The sequence below is a fragment of the Brachycentrus maculatus genome, unplaced genomic scaffold, assembly GCF_059751285.1.
Source record: "Brachycentrus maculatus isolate JH-2025_06_01 unplaced genomic scaffold, ASM5975128v1 h1tg000241l, whole genome shotgun sequence".
NCBI lineage: Eukaryota > Metazoa > Arthropoda > Insecta > Trichoptera > Brachycentridae > Brachycentrus > Brachycentrus maculatus.
This window is the reverse complement of record NW_028280992.1, coordinates 667,173-694,743: the sequence shown is the minus strand read 5'-3', so window position 1 is coordinate 694,743 and position 27,571 is coordinate 667,173. Positions and strand designations below refer to the sequence as shown.

The 27,571-nt window shown below is 35.1% G+C and overlaps 1 protein-coding gene across 4 annotated transcripts; it reads right to left on the bottom strand.

The window, feature by feature from the left end:
• Window positions 1-823: 823 nt before the first annotated feature.
• LOC148306456 (armadillo-like helical domain-containing protein 3) lies at window positions 824-27,058 on the bottom strand. 4 transcript variants are annotated; one of them, XR_015838003.1, is made up of 14 exons: window positions 26,917-27,058; window positions 26,409-26,684; window positions 23,081-23,241; window positions 20,472-20,639; window positions 15,417-15,528; window positions 10,048-10,221; window positions 9,309-9,444; window positions 6,804-6,883; window positions 4,925-5,057; window positions 4,443-4,530; window positions 2,895-3,254; window positions 1,973-2,127; window positions 1,508-1,783; window positions 824-1,465 (listed from the first exon to the last, which is right to left on the bottom strand). XR_015838003.1 is itself a non-coding variant. In XM_088265014.1 (13 exons), exons 1-13 carry the CDS (start codon window positions 27,033-27,035, stop codon window positions 1,568-1,570), a joined length of 2,178 nt encoding a protein of 725 aa, XP_088121140.1. In that variant the 5' UTR covers window positions 27,036-27,058; the 3' UTR covers window positions 824-1,567. The 4 variants fall into 4 exon arrangements, 2 of the variants coding, with proteins under 2 accessions (XP_088121140.1, XP_088121141.1); XR_015838004.1 differs by having other exon boundaries at window positions 26,924-27,058; XM_088265014.1 differs by having other exon boundaries at window positions 824-1,783.
• Window positions 27,059-27,571: the final 513 nt, after the last annotated feature.

Below are 27,571 nucleotides of genomic sequence, written 5' to 3'. Positions count from 1 at the left end.
TATAAAGAGTATGCATGTATAAATAGCTACAAAATGACATTATTTTGTCCCTTGTGAGCACAATTATAAGAAAAGATTCAGTTTTATATACACTATATAAAAGAAATGTCATAGAAATGGTTTATCCTTTTGATAAATGCGCTGTATTGAATAGTGTTATATGTATCAACATTTAACAATTAAGAAATGCAATATCTACTGGAATTTTCATGGATTGATGTCTGCCTCCGTAGTGTAGTGGTAAGTGCATTCGGTACCATGCAGGAGGTACCGGGTTTGATCCCCAGGAGGGGTCAAAATAAATATTAGCAATATTTTCACTCGAATATATACTTATTATCACCCTGGGAAGTGTAGGACTGGTCACCTTACTTTCACATATTAAATGACCAGGATAACACTACTCAATCCAATTCAGTGCTGTATGCACCATTGGATGCTGATAAGAGTCGAAAAAAAATGATAAAGCATTTTTAAATCAATCACATAACAACCTTGAAAATAATTATTTTCTTACACATGATTCCCATAAACGGAAAACAAAAAGCTTAAATACAAAGTATGTATGTTGTCCGCCTCTGGTTAGCGCATTTCATTACCATGCTGGAGACCCCGGGTTGCTCACAGACGGCCCTAGAAGGATATTACTAACCAGAACAAAAAAACTTGTAACCCTGAATATACGGAACGCAGATTGAGAACCTCAAAAAAGTATTACATTCAAATACATCGAGTTATAAAGAAATATTATCTCTGAAATTTTTGCTATCAAAAATTACTTGAAAATATTTTATTTTTTTTTTTTTTTTTTTTTTTTTTTAACTCTTTATTCCAGCTTGACTAAGTGGTGGGTGCAATACTTATGCAATAATATATGATCATTTTTCAACAGAAAATGCTAGATGTTTCAAACTGCCCGTCACTGTAGTAATTTTAAGATAATTTGTAAAAAGTGTTAACACATTGTTTGCGGGTAATTTTTTCATCAACTCCAACCTTAATTATACTCAGTCTGTCGCCCGACCCTCAGTATACTAATCACAAGTAATCACAAAACCAATTCCTAGAGTAGAATGTTTTTGGCATCTCTCGATTTCTACCAAAAGTAGGCAAATAGGTCCCTTACAAGCTTCTCTCGCTCTCTACCAACAGTATGTAAAAGACACTTTTAAGCGTTTCCCGCAAACAATGTGTTAATACCCAATTCATGCAAAAATATTATAAATATCTTTCAACGACATTGCAAACAGTAAATGCCATGGTTGAATCAATCCGTATTCGTGATGTGTCAGTATGGGTCGGAATAACATCTTAGAACAACAGAATCTAACTAGGCATCAGATTTTACTTTTTCATTAATTGATTCGGCAGTCACATAATAAAACCTTTCCATTTTAATTAAAAAAATTACTTAGTGAATACCACTATTTCTTAGTAAATACCAATTTTTACTTAGTAAATACCACTATTACTTAGTAAATACCAATTCTTACTTAGTATATACCACTATTTTACTTAGAAATAGTAGTATTAACTAAGTAAAATTTTTAATTAAAATGAACAGATTTTACGATACAACCGTCCCTTCTATTAACAAGGAGAGACCTTTAATATCAGCTCCCGCATAGTCCACGTGAGTTCTCGTATCGCCGACTGTCTGCGTCAACGCAGCCTGAAGGAACGCACTGTGCAGGGGCCGTTCTCCGTATCGCTCAAATTTATCCAGAGAATCTTGCAGCTTCAACATGAGACTGTCGTAATTCTTTCGGACAACATCCAATATCTGTAAAGAATGAAAAAAATTTAAGCAGGGGCGAATTTTAGTTTTTATATTAATATTATGTACCAATCTCTTTGTTAAGGTCTAAACTACACGACTATCAAATCCCATTGCCAGCGGTCCGCAGGCGTAACAAAATACCCGTCCGAAATGCTTAATTGAATGTTACAAAGGAAATAAAAGGGCATTTACCTGATCTTCATTGGGCGTGGATAAACTTTGGCTGGCGAGCCAACTCTCTATTTTTGGCGTAAAGTGATTTATAATGGCCCGTATATTTATCAAGCAATTTGCTAACTTCAAGGCCTTCTCTTTGTATTCACTGTCACTCGTAGAGTAGCGGAGAGCTGAAATTAATATTTAAAAAATACATCAGTTACAATAACTGAGATCCCTCATATCAAAACAATCATTGTTACCAACTTCTGGGGGAAACCTGAAAATTCAATCCTTTATTGAAATGTGATATTTGTTGATCATAAATCAATTTGGATTCTTTCAACACATAAGAAGAACTTTTTTTAAGCCTTGATGTGAGAAACAAGAAAGAAAGAAAACTATAGTGGTTTGAGTGATGTGTGGGGTAGGGGTTTATTCTACAAACATTTTTATAATTAATTTTTGAGATAATAAAAAACCTCTAAAAATGTAATCCTGTAATTACATATGTCTGATCTGTCACTGTGTCGTCAATTTTCGCACTTTTGTCGCACTTTGTCTTGTCGACAGTATTTTTATTATTTTTTTAGAAAATAAAACTAGTCAAAAACGATAAACTGAGAGACAATGACATTAACCATTTTAGTGCTAAGATTTTTTCCGATATATGCTAAAATTGCTAAATTTCAAATTTAGTGGACACAATAAATATTTATTTATATTTTTCAATCATAATAAGTTCAATTTTGTTCAATTTGTAAATATTATCAACGAATCGGAATTTTAGATATGCACACTGTCACAAAACCTCCCAACCCGGCTGCCAAAATACACAGCACTCTTAATGGTTAAAAGAAGAAAAATATGCATGTAGTGTAGGATGATAACAGATAAGACCATATTTCATTGTGGCCAGCATGAGGGTGGAGTATAAACAGCAGGTTTACCAACTCACCCATTGAATACAGGTTATCGAACACCTGATGCATCCTGATCAGCTCATAATAGAGCTGGTCGTAGCTGGCTGGAGTAGGCAGGAAGGTGTCTCCATATGTGATGAAGAGGTTGAAGATGTTGACGAGCTGCAGACAGAGGTGGAAGATGTCCATCTTTTTGGACAGGTTGGACTCGTTGTTGACCACGAACTTGAGCAGGCAGATCATGGCGGACCAGAGCTCCCGCCACTGGTAGTCCAGGCGCACGCGGCAGCGCTTCTGGTAGCACAGCAGGCGGTGGATCACCCCGATGCAGTGCAGGTATAGCTCCATCGGCAGGCGCTTCATCATGTGCGACATTATGAACTCCACGAGCAGGTCTGGAAACACAAAGTATGAATGCAAATTACATCATGGAGATTTCTCTCATGTAACGCAAGAAATTGGGACCAGAACCACAACGCTTTACCTACAACAAAGGGTTGATAGTCCCAAGAGTAAACAATAAATATGGGAGTTGAACAATTCAATATATTTATTTATTTTAAAACATATTACATACATAACTCATATTGCTCACTCCTTTCAACAACGTCATATATCAAAAATCATCAATTTTCAGTTGTGCATGTTTTCGGAATACCCAGAAAATGTACTACATATATCCCAGCAAAAGCGGCATATTTTTAACTTAATATTTACCCGCTACAGGGCAGAAAGTGTTGTTTTTGCATTTTAAAGAAAAGGTATTGTTTAATTATTTTTTTAAATATACTAAATATTTTTCAAATGGAGAAAAAACATTCAGGTTTTATCTAAAAAGATCTGTTGCACAGTAAAAAGTTCAATTAGTGGCTTGATATTTATTTTTAATACATTATATTATATTTTCAAACTTTAAAAACGATCTGAAAGAGCAAGTTTTTTTATATGACGTTGTTGAAAGGAGTGAGCGATATATATAATATTCCCGATGAGTAAAAAGTATTGTTTTGATTAGAGGTGGGTAAGATCTGATCATTTAGAAGACTCGCATCAGTGAATCAAACTCTAATACCGAATGGATCTTTCGTGAGATAAATTGCACTGATAAGACCGGAGAATTTTCATCACAAATATTATTTTTATTTATTTGGGAATTGTACAGCTTCACATATAAAAAATGATATAATAAACAATAGTTACATTAACAATAATAAACATTACATTACATTAACATAAATAGTCACGTTAAAAAAAAAAGCTAATTAAACAATTCTACATTTATGTCATAATAACTATTAAAAAACATTTAGAGATTAAAAAAAAGGGTATGGTATAAAATTATGACAGCTAAGAAATAAATAAAAGGTTATCAAGGCATTATACAAATGTTCTAAGTCATAAACACTACATAAGTGATATAGTTATTCTATTACTCTGGAAAACAAATGCATTCGGCCCTCAACATGTGTTTTGACATTACAAGTACTATCGTGAAATATTTTTGTTTTTATGAAATATTTTTTCAATGGCTCAAGTGTTCCTACCCCAGAACAGTGTTCTGTATACATATGTAATTCACTTACCTATTAATGTTGCCGCAAGAGTTTGTGAAGGAGCTTCTTTATCTAATGTAACTTTTCTGTGTCTCATTGGCAGTCTGTGTAGTTGTACCTAGAAATTCAGTGTTTTAATTAAACTAGTGTGCATTTCTCTTTCAGAAATTAAATTAAACACTTGGATGGCTTGACTCTGGCCAATGTCTGTACATGACGGATTATTCAGTTCTTTGGAGATAGCACGTGGCAGGAAGGATAGCCTGGAACGACTGGTTGCGATCGGTAGCCTGGAGGGGAAGAGAGGGAGAGGAAGATCCCCACACGATGGATCGATCAAGTTAAGACAGCAGCAGGCACCTCGGTGGTTGGAGCGCTACGTGCACCGCAGTCAAGGGATAACTGGAGAAGAGTCTTTGCTTCCACAAGTGTCACAACCCCCAGTAATGAGGACCAATATGGAGGAGAAGAAGAAGAAGACAAATTGAGCGAAAGATTATATGTAAACTTACCTTAAATGTGAGGTTACAATCGTGCATGATTGAGTTGGCATATTGGTCTTCGGAAATACAGGTCAGAATCAAAAAACATAACTTGCAGTTGTTTATACTGGGGTCGCTTTTCGTGTCTTGCATCACAATTGAACTGCAACAATAATGAAAAATGATTTTCAATTTCAATTTATTCAGTAAAAATTAACATCTAGAAACTAAAATTTAAAGCGTATATATTAACACAAAAATTATAAAGTAAGCATGAACACTCTTATTAAAGATGTAGAAGAATCCCGCTTTGGAATACCCCTCAGATACATGAAACAGATCAATATCCAGTGTGATATTATTCAACATAGCGGTAGATCTTCCCACAGGCCTAACCATCGGCAGTTTGGTCCTGTATATAGGAATGTGAAACAATCTATACCGATGCTGTCTTAGGTAACTATCGGGAACATGCAGATCAATGCTTCGGTTAGTTTTAAGATTAATATATTATTAGATTAAAACCAATATTTTTAGCTTTTCCACTTTATTTTTATTTGACCAGCGACCGGGTTTCGTCGTTACCGACATCATCAGACTGGTGGAAGTGGAAAAGTGTACTGTACATATTAAAACGTGTACTATACAAAAAGTAAAGTGGAAAAGCTAAATTTTTTTTTTATTATAACCCTTATCCGCACCTAATGGTGCATAGGGTACTGCATCAAATTGACGCAGTGTTATCTTGATCATTACTCACATGAAGGCAAGGTGATCACTCTTGCGCTTCAGGAACCAGTCCAGGGTAATAGTAAATAAATATTACAGTGTTAAATCGCTAATATTTATTTTCACCCCCCCCTGGGAATCGAACTCGGGACCTCCAGCACGGTAGCTAAACACGCTGACCATTACACCACGGAGGCGGAAGCTAAAAATATTGGTTTTAATCTAATAATATATTAAAATGCAATTCCATCACGAAGTGTCGGTGGATAATATAAATCTATTCAAAAATAGTTTTAAGATTATCGATCATACCGCGTAACAATCGATAAAAATGCGTAGTCAAATACACATTCCTTCTAGTCATTAAACTATTGTAGCCTAGATATAGGTATAATGCAGTGGTCGGCAAACTTATTAGCCAAACAGCCAAATACGTACAATACAACAATTAAAAAATTTCTTGAGATGCAAATCTGTTTGCAATTCTAGTACACCTTCATAATAATTTTAGACCTTTATCAAATTACATTTTTGTCCGCCTCCGTAGTGTAATGGTCAGCATGCTCGCCTACCGTTCTGGAGGTCCCGGGTTCGATTCCCAGGGGGGTTTAATAAATATAAGTGATTTTTTCACTGTAATATTTATTCAATATTACACTGGACTGGTACCTGAAGTGGAGGGCTGATCACCTTTCCTTCATGTGTAATCGATCGAGATAACACTGCGTTTATATGAAGCAGTGCCCTATGCACCATTGGGGTGCGGTAAGGGTTTTATTTTTTTTTATTATTATCAAATTACGAGTACAGTCAATAAAAGTTTATTCATGGAGAAAAAATCTTTTGAAAGTAAGGTATCTATAAGAATACTACTTATTGCATATAATGTCCTTGAATCTCCTTTGAAAGTTTTATCAAGTCAGGTTTGTATATCATTGTTTTTAGCACGTTTCCAGGTTCTCATCAATAAGGCAATTTCTCAGATTACTTTTAATACGTTTCATGCCTGAAAAAGATTGTTTGCATGAATACGTAGAGTCAAAGAGCCTTCCCGCGGATATTTGTGCCGGAGCTGCACACAAAACGTGATAGAGTCGCATGTGGCCCCCGAGCCACACTTTGCTGACCTATGGTAGAACGGAACCACAATTATAAGAGAATATTATTATGTTATATTTACCAGTACTGGAAAAATGTTACAAGCAGGTTGGTCGGCTGAGCTATATCTAGTACTAGTTGGTCTGTAGCATTTGGCGGGGTCTGAAAGACAAAATAAATAATGTAACGAAATGAAATAGATATTTATCAATATCTTACCATAGTCTATTTAGATGGCAATCTAAATAGACTATGGTAAGTCTGTGGAACATGAAACAGTGAAAGTCCATTTATTCAAGTGTAATTTCAGTTACTGAAATTAGCATCAAGTTACAAGCTACATAAATCATTAAAAAAATATATATATCGGCGTGACTTTTATACCCTTTATTGTCTATGTTAAGATATCCATATAAAAAACATAATCCTAACAAGGATAAAACCCAGATTTAGACACACTCAAAATATTGCAAATAACCAATATCTTTTGGATGTGTATTTTATTTTATTTTATTTTTGTTTTATTTCATTTTATTTACGGCTAATGCCTTTAACAATATTAACAAAAATATGTACAATTACAATTAAGAATACGCTAATAAAAATCATCATCAATATCATACAACAGATTTAATACAATACAATAGATTTTCAAAACGACAGTTACATACTATGTATTATTGTCCCATATTTTTATTTAACTATGTTGGGATGTAAGTATTTTTAGTACATATTAGGCTTCAGATGAGGCATATGTGGAGTTTGGTTTCAGACCTCGAAGTTGGTGTATCTTCATCCTAGCTCCATCCCAACTAATCGTCTTTGTAGACTATTGGAGTCAGCTCTCCTCGTCCTCAGGATGTAGGTCCTTCTATCATAGACAACGTCACCTAGGGCATGCCTTCGAATCATGTTATCTTTCTGTAGCATCCATGAATTTTTCAGTCTTCCTCTAGATGTCTTTCGGGGAAGATCCATGGTGATTGCCTGGTTCACAATATGTTCAAGTTCTCTACGCCCTATGTGCCCGTACCATCTCAATTGCCTATCCTCTACCTTACTATTGATGCCAATTATACTCAGGCTTCCACGAATGTGTGAACTCTTTGTTGTGTCTCTAAGAGACACTCCAGCTGACCACCAGTTTCAGCAGTTTCTAGTTTCTAGTCGACATAGATTGTTTCAAATTCCTATACACAGGACCAACCTGCCGATGGTTATGCCTGAAGGAAGAGCTACCGCTATGTTGAACAATATCACATTGGATATTGATCTGTTCTATGTGTCCGAAGGAGTTTTCTGAAGCGGGATTCTTCTACACCTTTAAGTCTTCTTGCTTACTTTTAACAATAATTTTAATATTCTTCTTCTCCGTCTTATTCCTCATTGTGACCCTTGCAGAAGCAATGACTCTTCTCCAGTTATCCCTTGAATGCGCTGCACGTAGCGCTTTTAATATTTACGCCTTGAATATTGTTTGTTATGTACAGTGGTGCCTCGCATAACGAACGCCTCGCACAGCGAACGCTGCACACAACGAACTTCCTTTTCGTTCATTTCACGATTCATACAACGAACTTCGCTTCACACAACGAACTTCGCTTCACACAACGAAGTCGCCCACTTCACACGATCACTGCCGATTTATTGCATCCTTCCGCGCAGGCAGTCGTTAGTCACTGAGCAGTACGCTTAACTTACGCACGTGTCGCAGCAATCGTTCATCATTACAACGAAGTCGCCCGATCTTCTACGATCACTGCCGATTAATTGCATCCTCCCGCGCAGGCAGTCGTTAGACTCGTTAGTCACTGCGTAGTACGCTTAACTTACGCACGTATCGCAGCAATCGTTCTTCATTACGAATTAAATCGCACACCTATCACGACAGTCGTCCTTTTAAGATAAACTCAACATTTTTTTTATATGATGGGTTCTAAAAAAAGCAGGAAGGTGATTTCTCTTGAAATGAAACAGGAAATAATTAGAAGGAGTGAATGTGAGGTAAAACAGTGTGACCTCGTCAAAGATTGACAAACAATGACAAACAAACAACCGATACTCTTGTCCGTTATTTCCGGCAGATGTTGAAGAAAAGAGAGAAACAAACGACTTTGGACAGGTTTTTCACTGCACCATCGGCCAAAATGCGGAAAATGGATGAAAATGTGCAAGATTCGATTATTTCTTAAAATTAAAAAATGTGTGTTTTTTTCATTATGTTTTTAGATGTATCTAAATAAAAATAATAACAAAAAAATTATCTTTTTTTTATGTCATCTTACCATATTTTATGCTACAGAACGAATTATTTTTTTTAACATGTATTGTTATGGGAAAACGCGTTTCACATAACGAACTTTTCGCATAACGAACTTGCTCCTGGAACGAATTAAGTTCGTTGTGTGAGGCACCACTGTATATATTAATTTTTTGTTGTTGAATAAATTGAAATTGAAATTGAAAAATTGAAATTGCCTAAAGTAGGTATTATACATCGTCCAGCATTCGGAGACATAGAGAAATGCGGGTCTGACATGGTCATGGCCGAAGATGGTGTGTAGTCATAGGCAAACTGTAGACCAACCTGATTGTGCGGAAGGGTATTGACAGGGGAGGGGGGTGCGCTGGGCCGGTCACTCTGCGTGTGTGCCAGGGTAGTCATGAAGTTCCTGTTGAGGTGAGCCGCCTCGTACAGGGCCAGCAAAACAGCATTATTCGCTCTGGAAATGAGGAAATATTTATTATAGGAGTCTTAACTTGAACAATGTCCTCATCATTCGTCGTTCTTAAGTAGTATTACACAAAGTGATTGATGAATGATAAGGAGAGTGTTGTTATATTACCATACAAACACTTAAAAGCGTCATTAAAATACTGTTGGTAGAGAGCGGGAGACGCTTATAATCGTTGTATTTTCTTACTTTTGGTAGAGCACGAAAGACGCCAAAAAACTTTGTACAGGGCAGTTCGTTCATCAACCTCGACCCTAATTTAATGTCTCTCGCGCTCTACCAAAAGTAAGAAAATACAACGATTACATAGCAGTATGTAAAATACGTTTTTAACCATTTCCCGCAAATAATATGTAAACAATTTTTTTATCATACACTGGTTTATTAGACACCTTTAATATTGATATATCATCCTAGGGTGAAGAATCCACTGTCTGATATAGAGTAAAAAATAATAAATTTAAAGAAATCAATTGAAATAACTTTGCGCAAGCGCTAAAACCTTTAAACGGTACTTACACAAGGGTAAGATAAGATAGCCCTCCGTACATCTACATATTGTGATAGGATAGCTGTCAAGTAAAAGCCTACCTGATGTGATGCGTCCTGCCTCCGGGCGCATCCTCACCGCTCAGAAACATGCCGCCCACCATGGAGGTGAGGGAGCTCAGCCACCCCCCGCCGCCGCCGCTCTCCCCGCCGGCACGCTCGTGGCCGTACCGGGAGCAGAACCCTCCCAGAGCGGATGTGATCACTTGACCGTATCTGGAAATAGTGATTCAAATGTCCCGAACATTTTTAATTTGTTGTCGGCGGATGTTAGAGGAAAAGATGTTACAGAAAAAGAAGACCATTGTTTTGCTGTTAGAGGTCAAAATAAAATATGGAACAAAGGCAAAATAAAGGAATGGGTAAATGGTCAAGAGTTGATTTTATGAAAATTGTAAAATTTTTATATTCTTAATTTTTTTATCTTTTTTGTGTGTATATTAGGTTAAAATCTTTAAAAACAATAAAAATGTATTAAAAAAGAACCCCACCGACAAGACACACAAGGTGGCTTGGTGGGATGGATATGTATAAATTGTGATTTAAATAAATAATAATTTTTTTTTTAAATGTACTGCAAATTCTCTACCAAAATCAGATTATTCAGGAAGTTTTGTATTTTGACAATCTCTGAAAAAACATGAAACCAAACTTGGTAACATTGTGGTAATATTAAAATATTTTTAATTCAAATTTCGCTAAGTAAATACCACTATTTTTTTTTTGTTAGGTGGTGATGGCAACGGAGAAGGCAATAGTATGCGCATGTGAGGACAATGGAACCATTCAGACTCCCTCACATACCACTGTACGGCCAACCCCAAGGTAGACGTCTCCCATGCAAACCACCAAAGAGACAGATAGACATCTCGGAATTGACATCACAGGATGCTAATCCCACTTAAAAACAGACCACAAAGCCTACACCAAGAAGAAGAAAAAAAAACTTTAAATTTACTCAAATCAATTAAAATAAAATTACAACATTTTGAGTGTGTCCAAATACTTGTTCACAAAATCTGGATTATCTCCAATTACAGGAGTGATTGGAGATAATCCAGATTTTGTGAACAAGTATTGGACACACTCAAAATGTTGTAAATAAATTATCTGGTCAAATTATAAGCTTAAATAATAAAAAATGAAAATGGTATTTTCTGGCGTTTCTCATTTGTGTGATTATAATCCAGGATTCGGACCTCATATACTAATATAAGAGTTTCTGCTTAGTAAAAAGCTTCTTTACATCTCACCAATAGATGTCTGTAGTGAAGTTCCAGTGCTTCAAAACAAGGTTTCTAAATTGGTTCATATATATAGAACTTCCAAGAATTTGAGTAGTGTGGTTGTCAATAATGGGTAGAATTGGTGAATGTTACACTTGTGTAAAGTGATCACTTAAACCAGCCCATGACGGTCGTCAGCCCCGTAAACGCCCAGACTTTCATATTCTTCTTCATCTTTGATGAGATGTCAAAAAATAATACAGATTAAATTAAGTTGTTTCTGTATTTTTAGTTGTGTATAGTTAGTAACAGTTAAAATGAGGAAATCATAATATGTAGTTCCCTTGTTCTCATTACATCCAAGTTCAACTGTATGCTCTTTTTATTTCAAGAACCAAAAAAAATAGTACCAAAAACATGCATATCCCAAACGGAACTAGACAAAAACCTGTATTTTTTACAATATTCAGTTCTAGACGTATTATTTCAAAAAAAGTCTGTACACAAGTTATAATCAACAGAGCAATGCCTTGAATGATGTGCAAACTGACCTTATTGCAGCACAATGGGCTATGTGGACTTGTTACTGACGCAACCAACCATGTGTAACACAAAGCAATTTGATCAATCAATATTTACCAAATACATACATAGTTTGTTCGGTGGAATAGAACGCAAAAAAAAAACATATACACAATATCATCAACGTACAAGGACAGCGAAGTGGTCATGAACTTGTGTCTTTAGGATAATGAATATCGCATCTTCCTGTTTTTAGGAAATAAATCAAATCAAATAGAAGAATATGGAAGTCTGGGCATTTACGGGGCTGACGACCGTCATAGGCTGGTTTAAGTGATCACTTTACACACGTGTAACATTCTTCTTCATCTTTGATGAGATGTCAAAAAATAATATGAAAATAACTCCTGTAATTGGAGATAATCCAGATTTTGTGAACAAGTATTTGGACACACTCAAAATGTTGTAAATCAAATAGAGATCTATAATTTTTATTTGAAGCACTAACTTTGTGATTTTCCATTTTATAATTAAAATGTAACTTTGTTTTAAAATCACTATAAATAATAATATAATTTCAAATCACTAAATTTATAGTGATTTTAAAACAAAGTTACATTTTAATTATCAAATAGACATCATTCAACAAAAGTTGTTTTTTCAAATAATTGAAAACATTTATTCTTTTTCTAACCCTTATCCACACCCTATGGTGCATAGGGCAGTGCATCGTATTGATGCAGTGTTATCTTGATCACTAGTTACATGAAGGCAACGTGATCACTCATGCGGTTCAGGGGCCAGTCCAGGGTAATATTAAATAAATATCAGAGTATAAAATCACTAATATTTAAATTCACCCTCCCTGTGAGGATCGAACTCGGGACATCCAGAACGGTAGTCGAGCGTGCTGACCATCACACTACGGATGGGGACAAGCGAAAAGCAAGATTGCCCAGAGCTTTTATCACTCAAAAAAGAGTCCCGGGAGCACAGACCAGAATCAAAAATCTATTTAAAATCCCTAAAATGCACACCAGGTCCTACCAAAATTTCATTTTTAAATCGAGCCTGCGATATATGCAATGTAATCTTTAATGAAATAGACATCAATAATGTTTCTTTTAATACGTTTAAGAGAAATATTGTTAATGTCTATTTGACTAGTTGATAAAGAAAATTTTTATTATTTGATAAAAACATGTAATGTAAGTTCATTATATAGTTATACTTTTATGTACATGACAGTTTATTTTTATTTTTAAATTACTCAAGTGAAAACCTCTAATTGCAATGTTATTTTTTAATTTTATTATTTTATGTTATTTTTGTTGAATATTCTGTTGGTTTTCCAATAAATAAAAAATAAAAATATGGTACATATGTCCAAATACCAGAAGCTATAATAATAGTTATAATAAATAAATAGATTTATATTATCCACTGACACTTCGTGATGGAATTGCATTTTTAATATATTGTGGTTTCTAGTTGAATACCACTTTAATTTATCAGAAGGGAAGCAAGATGAAAGCGGATTACTTTTAACACAAATTTATTCAGTTCTATAAAATTACAATCAAGAAAATACTTAAGAATAATCGCGTGATTCTAATATGAGAACAGTTGAAATACGTGTCCATCTGAGGACGGGCGGCGGCGAAGTGTAACGGGCTCGTTTCCGTTCGTTGCGGGCTTCGTGTAGGGTGATCGTTATTTCACTCGATTTGGGTTGCCATGGTAGAGTGGGTTGCCACAATATTATTAGATTAAAACCAATATGTTTAGCTTTTCCACTTTATTTTTATTTGACCAGCGACCGGGTTTTGTCGTTACCGACATCATCAGACTGGTCTGACGAAACCCGGTCGCTGGTCAAATAAAAAGAAAGTGGAAAAGTTAAAAATATTGGTTTTAATCTAATAATATATTAATAATAAATATGATTTGGTAGGACTGTTTTATATTTAAATAAATAAAGCAAGCAGCAAACATGTTATTGTTTGCACAGCATGTTGCGTATAATGTGATTCACGGTGTAATTTACTTTGGCGGGGGTCTCTTGATTACTAAATTTGATACTCACTTAGCCAACAAGATAAATGAGTCAGGACAAGAATATAATTTTTTTAAATGCAGTCGCTGCCATATTATAAAATCGGTAAATCAAAGAAAAAATTGCATTATTTATAGATTTAGCGTTTTATTTGTAAGACTCCATTTTAACTTATATATCAAATGTTAAAATCAAACACTGATTTTTGAGTCTACTAAATTGTATTTTATTGTTAAAAAACATATAAAAATAAATTTTGCGACAGTTGTTTCGCCTTGTTATGGCATTTTCAAACGACTATGTGTTTTTTAACAACTTATCATTTTAGATACTCTCAAATTCACACAATTTATTGTAAATAAACTTCTCAGATAGTCGATTTCTTTGTTAATCTAAAGATGTTTAAATAAAAAACACAATTTTTGCTAAATATAATGATTTTTCATATGAAAAAGTAGCCGTAGTTAAATTTTATTGATATGATCTAACATTCTATAAAAATAAACCTAAATATTGTTGACAAACAACATTGCCAATGTGTTATACAACATGGCTTGCATTAGTCACACGTATAAGGCATCTCGAGGTACGTTACAAGATACGCAACTCAATTTTCTCATATTTGATATTCAATCAGTTTACAATCAAGAGTGTGATATACAGATTACATAATTACATTATAATAATGAATAATTTTTAGTCAGAATCACTCAAATCAAACATCATCACTCGTGTAATCAAGATCTCTGTCATTGAAATCACTATCAAAATAAATCTATAAATTTTCAGGAAGCAATCCATTTCACAATCATAAAATCATGATTAATATAACATAGAATAACGTGTTAACATATTGTTTACGGCGTGCACATTTTTGAGCATTTTAGCTATCGTCAACTTCATATAAACACAACATTTTGAGTGTGTTCAAATACTTATTCACAAATCTGGATTATCTCCAATTATAGGGGTTATTTTTCATATTATTTTTTGACATCTCATCAAAGATGAAGAAGAATATGGAAGTCTGGGCATTTACGTAAATACCCAGACTTCCATATTCTTCTTCATCTTTGATGAGATGTCGAAAAATAATATCATATAAACACGTTTAAAATGTCTAATTTATTCTGTCATGTTTGCTTTGTTGAGTAACGGATAGGTTTCAAATAAAAACTATTATCGATTCTTTTCTGTTTTTAAAATATGGCTGAAAGTAATAATTCTTACGGTGCGAGCTAATATCGCTCGCGTTGGATTACATTTCTTTAATAAACTTCATCGTAACCGATGTGCTAACATTTTATTGCGTAAATATCTTGGCTACAGCCAATGTGTTGATAAATCAATTAATATTGACAGTTGCAAGACAAAAAGTGGTAAGTTACTAATGGCTACTTTTGAGGAGACACATTTGAAGCTCGAAAATTTGTAGTAAGTCTTATAAAAGTATTGCACACTAACATATTGTACCTTTTGCCAAATTCTCAAAATGAAAGTTTCATTGTATGTATTAGGATATATACAAATTTAAATGCAGTAAATAAATGGTGTCCTCCAATAAATGGGGTCAAAAGAAGAATAAATAAACGGTTTATTATTCTTACCCATTTAAAGCCAGTTCATCATCCAAGATAGACAACTTTACAATGTATGGATTGGCGGCTTCGTCTTTCTTATAATTGACTAACAGTGTCAACAGCAAGACTGCATCATGACCTGAAAGTTTTAAATTGATTAGGTATTTTCTACAGAACAGGAGTATTTTAACCATTTTACTGATGAGTTATAATGAAGATTTTATTTTGAAAAAGGTTTTTTTCATTTCAAATATGATATGTATTTATATATATTGGAAACATAGGAAATAATACCGACATTGAACGACAGAGTCCACTACAGTCCATACACAGAGCCACCTTGCAAGAATACATTAAATTACCTCATAAAATAATACAGTGGTGCCTCGCATAACGAACGCCTCGCACAGCGAACGCTGCACACAACGAACTTCCTTTTCGTTCATTTCACGATTCATACAACGAACTTCGCTTCACACAACGAACTTCGCTTCACACAACAAAGTCGCCCACTTCACACGATCACTGCCGATTTATTGCATCCTTCCGCGCAGGCAGTCGTTAGTCACTGAGCAGTACGCTTAACTTACGCACGTGTCGCAGCAATCGTTCATCATTACAACGAAGTCGCCCGATCTTCTACGATCACTGCCGATTAATTGCATCCTCCCGCGCAGGCAGTCGTTAGACTCGTTAGTCACTGCGTAGTACGCTTAACTTACGCGTAGTACGCTTAACTGCTGACATCAAGAACATCCTGGTCAAATGGAAAGCAGTTCAGGAGTTTACCAATGCCCACTATCCGGATTCCGCTGAAGCAAACAGGATCAACGACCTGTACTCCGATACTCTTGTCCGTTATTTCCGGCAGATGTTGAAGAAAAGAGAGAAACAAACGACTTTGGACAGGTTTTTCACTGCACCATCGGCCAAAAAGCGGAAAATGGATGAAGATGTGCAAGATTCGATTATTTCTTCAAATTAAAAAATGTGTGTTTTTTTCATTATGTTTTTAGATGTATCTAAATAAAAATAATAACAAAAAATTTATCTTTTTTTTATGTCATCTTACCATATTTTATGCTACAGAACGAATTATTTTTTTTAACATGTATTGTTATGGGAAAACGCGTTTCACATAACGAACTTTTCGCATAACGAACTTGCTCCTGGAACGAATTAAGTTCGTTGTGTGAGGCACCACTGTACATGAAAATCAGTTTGAGCTATTTCTTCGCCAGGGTGCCTATACCAGGTACGGGAAAATCCACAAAGGCCAATTTTTTTGCCCGTATGAGGTACAGGCAGCAAGCAACATGGTGGAAATGTGCAAAGAAAGATGGGCCACCAAACATATAATAAACAAACAATTGATAGTGAACAGTTGGAGTAGCGGGTTTTGATCTGCCCCGAAGGGCATAGGTATAGCAGAACAGAATAAGAATGGAACAGGGTTCCTGCAACTACTTGCTTTAGATGTAGGGGAAAAGGAACAACCCTGATTGTGAGTGTAGACCTGAGCAGACCATAAGGCACATAGTGCAGGGCTGCCGACTCAAAGGGTTCGATTGTGACCATCGGCTTCGGTATATTCATGAGGCGACCTCGGAGGCTGACGAGACTGGCGCCAAGACTCTAAGTGCTTAAGACGCAACCCACATGATGGGTGAAGAAGCCGGAGGCGCATGAAAAGTAATAAGCAACTCATAATTCTTGAGTCCCTCCACACTAAAGGTTGGCAATCATTAAGGTAATAAATTTGCCTGCTCTTAGCAGAGACTCAACTTGTTAACCGGGCGGTCCGCTGTCCAATTACCCAACTTGTAACGGGCGCGGTTGTTCGATAAATATACGTCCATATATATAATATAATAAACATATATTTCAAGGACGTATTCATATGTCCTACGCGTACCCGATATTGTAACTCCTCGTACCCGATATTGTAAATTACTCTTTATAACTCCTTGGTGCGAAGTAGACTCGAGAGTGACTCGATGATTTGGGGGCCACACGAGCTTAAGTACTCTCTTATGGTAGAGAAAGTCCAAAAGAAGTTTTTGAGGTATCTCTACATGAGAGTACGGCTATTATCCTTGGCTCTACCCGACCCAGTTTCTCCAGGGTATGCTTGGCTACAATAGTTTAGAGACTAGAAGGAATGTGTATTTGATTACGCATTTTTATCGATTGTTGCGCGGTATGATCGATAATCCTGAAATTATCCAGAGCATTGGTCTGTATGTTCCCGATAGTTACCTAAGACAGCGTCGGCATAGATTGTTTCACATTCCTATACACAGGACCAACCTGCCGATGGTTATGCCTGTAGGAAGAGCTACCGCTATGTTGAACAATATCACATTGGATATTGATCTGTTCCATGTGTCCGAAGGAGTTTTCCGAAGCGGGATTCTTCTACACCTTTAAGTCTTATTGCTTACTTTTAATATATACGCCTTGAATATTGTTTGTTATGTATATATATATTTTTTTATTGAATAAATTAAACTGAATTGAATTGTTTATGTTTGACGTATTTATGCGTCCCGCCCGGTTAACAGGTTAATGCTACAGTGGAACTACTCTCCCAAGCGTTTAAGCCAGGATATACGTATTTTTCCTATACTGCTTTATCGATGTTGAGATGTCAAAATGCAGTTAGGATAGTTCTGCATTCAGGTAACTAAATATTTACTAACGAATGCAAAGCTTTAGACCAGCTACAAAAATCAACACTACATTAGTGTAGCATAAATAAATTTAGAAAGTCATAAACTACACTAAAACGTTTCTCTTATTATGATAAAAAGACAACTTTATAAGTTGAATCAACATTTCTGTTATCAAAAGTGCACTTTATATGATATTAAAAACTCATTTCTGCAAACAAATATTTCAGTGTGACTTATAAATGAACTCTAAGAGCGAATGTTTATTTTATCAAATATGTAACTGATATAGCAAACAAACATTTTGTTTGTCAAGATAATATCAAGTATTTTTTTTTTAATACTTGATATTATTATCTTGAAATCGTCCGCATACGTGGCGTAATGGTCAGCACACTCGGCTACCATTCTGGACGTCCCGGGTTTGATACCCAGGGAGGGGGGGTAAAAAAATATAAGTGATTTTTTCAATAGATTTATATTATCCACCTACGCTTCGTGATGGAATTGCATTTTAATATATTATATTACTACCAGTCTGATGATGTCGGTAACGACGAAACCCGGTCGCTGGTCAAATAAAAATAAAGTGGAAAAGCTAAAAATATTTTTTCACTCTAACATTTATTCAATATTACCTGAAGCGGAGGGCTGATCACCTTTCCTTCATGTGTTAACGATCAAGATTACACTGTGTTTATATGATGCAGTGCCCTATGCACCATTGAGGTGCGGATCAGAGTTTGAAGATTTTTTAAATGTAAGTAGATATATATATGGAGACAAGAAATTTTCAATGAATTTCAGACACAAGAAAAAAATCTACCGGGAAACATATTTTTTCTGGCATTCGGCTGGCTTATGCGATCAATTTATACTATTGTATAATGTTCAACATTCTGCCTATTATTAAATATCCATATTACATTAGGACGTTGGCCCGGGGATGCTCAGACTTCCATCTTTTTTCCATAATAAAAAGGGAAGAACGATACATGTTTCATATCGGGTTGAGACACCTTTAAATTGGCATATTAAGTTTAATTGTAAATGGATAGATATTAGCACAAAGTGCCGAATTAATTAATGAAATTTTCAAGTGGTATTACACAAAGTGAAAGATGAATGATAAGAAAGGTGTTGGTAAAGATTTTTTGTAATAATATTTATTAACCTTTTAAACGCGTTAACTTTGTTCCTAAGAGACGCTCGTGCGCGGTTGTATTTCGCCGTTTTTTAAATGATTACTTTAATCATGTATTCAGTTATGAAACGATTTATTTTCCTAAACAAAAACGTTCAATGGGATTCATTGTGCCTTTTTGGTACTCTATAATACACGTGTGTCACATTATTCTTGAAATATATCGTAATATAAACAAATTAGATCGTAACATAAATAAATCAAAGCACTGCATCGTGTGTCACTCTTACCCACTGGCGATGCGTAGCGTCGAGAGTGAGACAGATATAGGGCATGATTATGGCGCGGACTAATTACCGACCGCAAGAAAAATCAGGGATCTGTTGTTTTATTTATCCTTGTGATGTTACAAATTATTAGTCAGATATTTCAACAGATGTCATAAGGCCGAGGATTGACGTATTATTTTATCCAAAGTTCCACACCATGAAAAAATCCCTCCAAGTTGAACTGAGGTTCGAAACTTGGAGCAAAGTGAAAACACAAACGCTTATGTCAGCCGCGTATGGGGCATGTCTTGTTAAAACACATACGCTTATGCGAGCCGCGTGGATCCGGTTAAAATATATTATATTAAATTGTTTGCAATATCTGAGCATAATTTTTTAAAATATTAAGCTGAAATTGAAATTAGTCCCCACATATCGCTCACTCCTTTCAAGAACGTCATAAATCAAAAAACTTGAGTTTTCAGGAGAACGTTTTTAAAGTTTAAAAATTTAACACAATGTATTAAAAATAAATATCAAGCCACTTATTGAACTTTTTACCGTGTAACAGATCTTTTTAGGAAAACCTGAAGGTTTTTTCTCCATTTGAAAAATATTTAGTATATTTAAAAAAATAATTAAACAATACATTTTCTTCAAAATGCAAAAACAACATTTTCTGCCCTGTAGCGGGTAAATATTAAGTTAAAAATATGCCACTTTTGCTAGAATATAGTACATTTTCTGGGCATTCCGAAAACATGCACAACTGAATATTGACGATTTTTGATTTATGACGTTCTTGAAAGGAGTGAGCGATATATTATTCAATGTCAAATTTATCGCAAAAGTGTAATACGTCTGATGAAATTTATACTGCAAGCAAACACAATACACATCAAATCGATTTCAAAACAGATGTTCTCCGTATGCCATATGGTTTATACAATGGAGAAGTCTACTGTTAAATAAACATCAGTTGATCATAAATCATTACCGTGAATTTGTCTCTCGGCGGTTGTGGAAAGGAGTTTTATCAAGGATTCAAACAGAGACGTGATCATGAAGAACTCGAGTAGGGGATTATCGCTCACATCCTCTTTACCAGTTGCAATTACCAGTAATAACTTCAGGACATGCGTTTTGAGGCTGTCCGGGGCATCGCCTGAAAGAAAAAATTGTGTTAGCTCTCGTCTACTTGCACATTGTCTATGCTTTTTCCACAGACAAAACATCGACAGGTCAAATCTTTCATATAATATATATAAAACCCTTATCCGCACCCAAGTGGTGCATAGGGCACTGTGTCATATAAACGCAGTGTTATCTTGATCGTTTATACATGAAGGAAAGGTGATCAGCCCTCCGCTTCAGGTACCAGTCCATGGTAATTTTGAATAAATATTACAGTGAAAAAATCACTAATATTTATTTTACCTTCCTTGGGAATCGAACCCGGGACCTCCAGAACGGTAGCCGAGCGTGATGACCATTACACTACGGAGGCAAATCTTTCAACATGGGAATATTGTCTATGATCCATTTACATGAAGCCGTTCTGATTCCGTTCTCAAATACAAAAATAAAACAATTGTATAAGACCACTTTTCAGATTTTTTATGCAAACACGACTAGTTCGCGAGTGTTTTTGACTAGAATTTTCACTCATGAATTATGTGAAATTATAGTAACTTTAACGTGTAGGTACAGGCTATAAAACTTGTAAAGTTGAAGCCTAATTAGGGCCATGATAAGCAGTGTTGCATAAGCCGTAGATAGATTTCAGAGTCACTTGGACGTTAGGTAACTACAGATGAATCTCAAAATATTATTTTGAAGGTTAATTAAAAAATTTAATAAATATGTACCATTATTATCGTAACTCTTTTTTTTAATACATAGATAAAACTTAGTTAAAAATGTTTTATTTACTAAGTAAAAAAATTATCAGTTTATATATCAAACAACAAAACTCCTCAAAAAAATATTGATATATATAATTTAAATATAAAAATAAAACATTTGTATATGATCCTATTTTTGGAATTTATTACTGTGAACACAACTAGTTCCGAGAACTACAGATGTTCTCAACAGGTGAAAATATGAACTGCTTGCATTTTCACCTGTTGATGAGAACATCTGTAGTTCTCAAAACTAGTCATGTTTACATTAATAATCTCAAAAGCAATATTTTATTTTTATATTCAAATCATCATGTTTTTTCACAAATCAATTAATTATGTTATTCCAGTCAACTAAGATGTTCCAATAATAATACAAAAGTTATTATGTTACTTGCTAGCAGATTTGCATGGTTGCAAATTTTTATTTTAAATTTAAAAAAAACTCATTACGGAAGTGACAGACCGTTAAAAATCACAATATAATAATAATAATAAAACCCTTATCCGCACCCCAATGGTGCATAGGGCACTGTGTCATATAAACGCAGTGTTATCTTGATCGTTTACACATGAAGGAAGGGTGATCAGCCCTCCGCTTCAGGTACCAGGCCATGGTAATATTGAATTAATATTACAGTGAAAAAATCACTCATATTTATTTTACCCCCCTTGGGAATCGAACCCGGGACCTCCAGAACGGTAGCCGAGCGTGCTGACCATTACACTATCACAATACTTACATATAATTTTTTTGGGTAAAATTAATTTATAATGAACATATTTTACACGTATTCATTTTTAGTACTCTCAATTCATGTTAAATCATGCAGAAAATTCAATGTCGCGTGAGCCACATAAAACAAATAATTGAACCTTTTTCTATTCTATGTGTAAAGTGAACTTTTTTTATTATTTTTATCTGCGTATTGAATAGGAAGGGACCTAGTTGTCAAATTAAGAGATAGATCCAAAGGAAGGCTAAATGTGTCGGGTTGTGGTCCCGTGGTTAGTGTCGCGGACTCTTGAGTCAGAGTTTCTCGGTTCGAATCCACCCTACCACAATTTGATACCTTTTACAATAATGAGCCAGAAATAGTATGAAATAGAAGGATAAAATCACAAATAAATAAAATAAAATCATTAATATAAATAAACTTTTTGGCGAATTTTTCTCAAAATGATTTCATTCACATGTAATAAGTAATTCCTTCTCTGGCCAGACATATTTTTATAAAACTTTATCCGCATCTGATGGTGCATAGGACACTGCATCATATAAACGGAGTGTTATCTTGAACGTGAATACATGAAGGAAACGTGATCAACCCTCCGTTACAGGTACCAGCAATGTTGAATAAATATTAGAGTGAGAAAATCACTTATATTTTTTTGACCCTCCCTGGGAATCGAACCCGGTACCCTCAGTACGGTAGCCCAGCATGCTGACCATTACAATACGGAGGCGGACAAAAAAACTAACTAACTAACTATCACGCCGCTTCTCCGCAGGGGTAGGCAGAGAGAATCGAACGCCACACCACTCTGTCTTTGCAAACATTCTTCGCCTCTTCTACGTTCATGCATCTCCTCACACATACTCGACAATTATTACGACTCGTGACTCGGCCGCTTTCAAGTATTTGACATACCTGTTTGTGCCAAACGGAGGCGGACAAAAATGATAAATAAATAAATTTACCTGATAGGAAGCCATTACAGTAATCCAGAAACTTTTGCATGGTGCCTTTGGAAGAATCGGTCCCTATCATCACATTGACTATATCATTGCCAGGATCATTGGACACCTTCCTGTACATTGCATTCACCAGGGCACTCAAAGTCTGCAAGGAATACACTATCCTGAAAAATTATGAAGCCATTAAATTCAATCCTGCAACACAGGACATATATATAGTTCAGGTATTTTTTTATTAACTTTTATTTAAATCACAATTTTAAACCTACTTAAAAAACAATTGCACAGACCCACCAAGCCACCTTGTGTGTCTTGTCGGTGAAGTTCTTTTTTACTACATTTTTTATTGTTATTAACCATTTTAACCTAATATACACACAAAAAAGACGGAAAAATTAAGAATATAAACATATTACAATTTTCATAAAATTAACTCTTGATTCCCATTCCTTTATTTTGCCTTTGTTCCATATTTTATTTTGACCTCTAACATCCGTCGGCAACAAATTAAAAATGTTATTGTTTGACATCTCATCAAAGATGAAGAAGAATATGGAAGTCTGGGCATTTACGGGGCTGACGACCGTCATAGGCTGGTTTAAGTGATCACTTTACACACACCAATTCTACCTATTATTGACAACCACACTACTCAAATTCTTGGAAGTTCTATATAAATGAACCAATCTTGAAACATTATTCTTGAATCACTAGAACTTCACTAGAGACATCTATTGGTGAGATGTAATATTTTTTTTACAATCTTTTTTTTAAATGAGAAATATTGTGTTTTTATTATTTGCACAAATATTTTAATTTTATACTATTTTTGTGATCCTGATTTTAATAAAGAATTTTCAACCATAAAAAAATAAGTCATATTTATATTTTGTCGTTTGGTATGCATATTAAGTTTTTTTCATTATTTTTAATTATTATGTATTTTGGATAGTTAAAACAAAATTAAACACCTCCCCCTACCCCCATCCCCTATTATTGATGAGATAAAATGCCCAGACTTCCATATTTTTCTTCATCTTTGATGAGATGTCCAGCACTTCAGGTACCATTCCGGAGTGAAATTAAATAAATATTATATATCTAACCCTAATCCGCACCCAATGGTGCATAGGGCACTGCATCATATATAAGCAGTGTTATCTTGATGATTAAATATATGAAAGCAAGGTGATGAAGGCTGGGAAATATGAAATACATATTGGAGCGAAAAAACGCTTAAATTTATTTCGATCCTCCCCCCCCCCCCAGGAATCGAACCCGGGACCTCCAGCATGGTAACTGAGTGCGCTGACCGCTACACTACGAAGGGGAACAAATTAACAGTGATAAATCACTTAAGGTGGAGACTGACCGGAGCATTTCGTCGTATCATAACACGTTACGATGCGAGCATTCAGGCAGTCAGTACAGCGAGCCGAGCGCTCCGTCCATAGTTTCGGATGCTCGGTGATGCTCAGCGCGAGCGATGTTACGACGAAATGCTCCGGTCAGTCTCCACCTTTAAATTTATTTGAAAACCCCAGAAAACGTGTACAATAGCTAAACCCTCTAACCACTGCACTACGGATATGGATAATTTAATCCAGTAGTATGTTTTTAGTTGATTGTTCCTGGTTGATTCAAATATGGATAATTTAATCCAGTAGTATGTTTTTAGTTGATTGCTCCTGGTTGATTCAAACCTCCGCAAGGCAATAAATCATTCCGTCCCACAGGAAGTGTGTTCGCAAAGCTTTATTGATTCAATTGCCACTTCGCTTCATACCAGTAGGTACCCTACACGCGAGAGACGAGGCGTTTCGCAATTACAACAAACAATAAATGCAGGGGTGGGCTGCCAATTTTTCAACAAGGGGCTCGCGGGTGGAGGGGGAAGGGGATGGGGGGAGGGGAAGGTGTTTAGATTTAACTATCCAAAATATATGATAATTAAAAATAATGAAAAAAAAAACTTAATACGCATATCAAACGACAAAATATAAATACAGTGAAACCTCTATCTATCGTTCCTCGAATAATCGTTTTCCCGGATGTATCGTTTATTTCTTCTATCCCGAATTCATTTCATACTAAAATAAACCGCATCGATCGTTTCTCTATCACCATTTACCGCATTTATCGTTCAAATTGAACTGCGTATTTGATACATTTTGTCTGTTTTTTTACATTATTTTCAATTTTCTTACATTTAACGGCAACGTATGGGATAGAAACTATCGAAAGCTTGTGTAACCGATAGCGGGAGAGGTCGATATTGATGAAAAGGAGCCGCTGCCTGTACCTGCATTTCCAGAAGCGTGCACACTCATTGAAAGAAAACTTTCTACAACGCACATTCAATAACCGATGCTGAAAAAAATACTATTTGCAAAGCCGAAAATATACTATTGACTTACGAAAATAAAACAGTTCAAAAACAAAATTTGATCAATAAACTTTAATATTTTTTCAAATTCTATTCTGGTTTGTAATTTTTTTAAATAAATTCATTTGCATCTGAAACCTGTATTATTCTTAGAATTTTAGCCTACGAATAGTTATACAGATTGGGAGGCCGGTATCTTTACTAGGTCGTATCTACTTGCGTATTGACCTCTAAATCCTGCATTCATTGTTTTCCCGCATTCATACTTTATTTTGATAGGTCCCTTTAAAAATGATAGATAGAGGTTTCACTGTATTTACAACATTTTGAGCGTGTCCAAATACTTGTTCACAAAATCTGGATTATCTCCAATTACAGGAGTTATTTTCATATTATTTTTGACATCTCATCAAAGATGAAGAAGAATATGGAAGTCTGGGCATTTACGGGACAATTATGTGGTTGTCGATAATGGGTAGAATTGGTGAATGTTACATGTGTGTAAAGTGATCACTTAAACCAGCCTATGACGGTCGTCAGCCCCGTAAATGCCCAGACTTCCATATTCTTCTTCATCTTTGATGAGATGTCAAAAAATATTATAAATATTACTTATTTTTTTATGGTAGAAAATTATTTAATGCAACAAATGAAAAAAACTGATAGGTCTCTTTTACTTTGCACCTCTAATAAATATATTTCTCGAGAAATTTCAAAAGGTAACAAAGTTTTGTGTTTCATAATACATTCAAACCTTATTTTTTTCACTGAAATTGCATTTATGTACTGATTTAATCAGAGAATATTGATTTTTCTTAATTTAACAAGGGGCTCGCCGGCCCAAGTCAAATTTAACAAGGGGCTCGTGCGAGCCCCTCCGAGCCCCCTGCAGCCCACCCCTGAACAAATGCCTTCGTAAATAATATGACATCAATTGACACCTACCTCAATTGGTGCTCCTGTCCGAGAGTATCGACGCATTTCAAAAAGAGAATGTTGATATTTTCTTTCAATCCGCCAATCTGCTCCGGAGTGAGTTTTTGAATTTCGGCTTCGAGTTGGGCGACTTTCGGCTTCAACAAAAACAGCTCGTCCCAAAAAGTGGGATTGTTCGAAGTCAAATCTTCACCGCGAAAATACGACTCGTAAATTTGCACAACTTTTTCTTTTAATTGGCGCTTCGAACCGGAACCGCTCCTTTTTCGCGTGGCCATCATTAATCTAGTAAATAAAACGGGAGTTTTCTATAATTTTACACTGCGTTTACAACTTAGGTTAACTACGAACTACGACACAGAAAATCGTATAAATATTTACAATTTGACCGATTTTTATGACGTTTAAAAATAATACTTAAATATAACACTTAACAAATAACACTTGAGATATTTTTGTGACTTTAATATATGTATTTATTTTTATTGAATTTGAGTAAACAAAAATATTATCTCACCCATCACCTGTCAAATTTTCTAATTCGTAGGTACGTGTAATATCAGGGTCGGAAACATTAAAATCGTTGGGAATAACATTTTCGCCCGCCATGAGCAGTAAACACCGGCGCGTTCTCATTTTGTCGTTGGTGGATACCGAATGGCGCGAAAACCGAAACAAGACCGATAACTCGATTCTTGCATTATCTAGAAAGCATTGAACAACATACTGCAGTGCCTCCTAGTCGATATACTGATTATTTGATCGATTCAAAAGCTGAATACATATGTATTTATTTACTTTTGCGATTTCTTTCGAAATAATAATTTGTAAATAATAATGGAGTATACAGCAACTTTTATTGTTTTCGAATTCATCCATAACGATTTTTTTACACACCACAAAAACTTTTTACAACGCCAACAAAACAGACTCGGAAAAACATTCACTGAACAAAAGCATATAATATTTGCAATGTCAAAAATATTTTTGAAATAAACATTGCTCAAACCATTCACCCTCTCTCCTACAATAATACTTTTTAACATAGAAGGCACTGCAATCATTTTATTTACGTACAGACGGTTGTTGACTTTCGCATATTCGGTATTTCAAAAAGAGAACGCCGGTGGAAAGGGTTTTTTTTTAAATAATAATATTGAAATTATCCATAA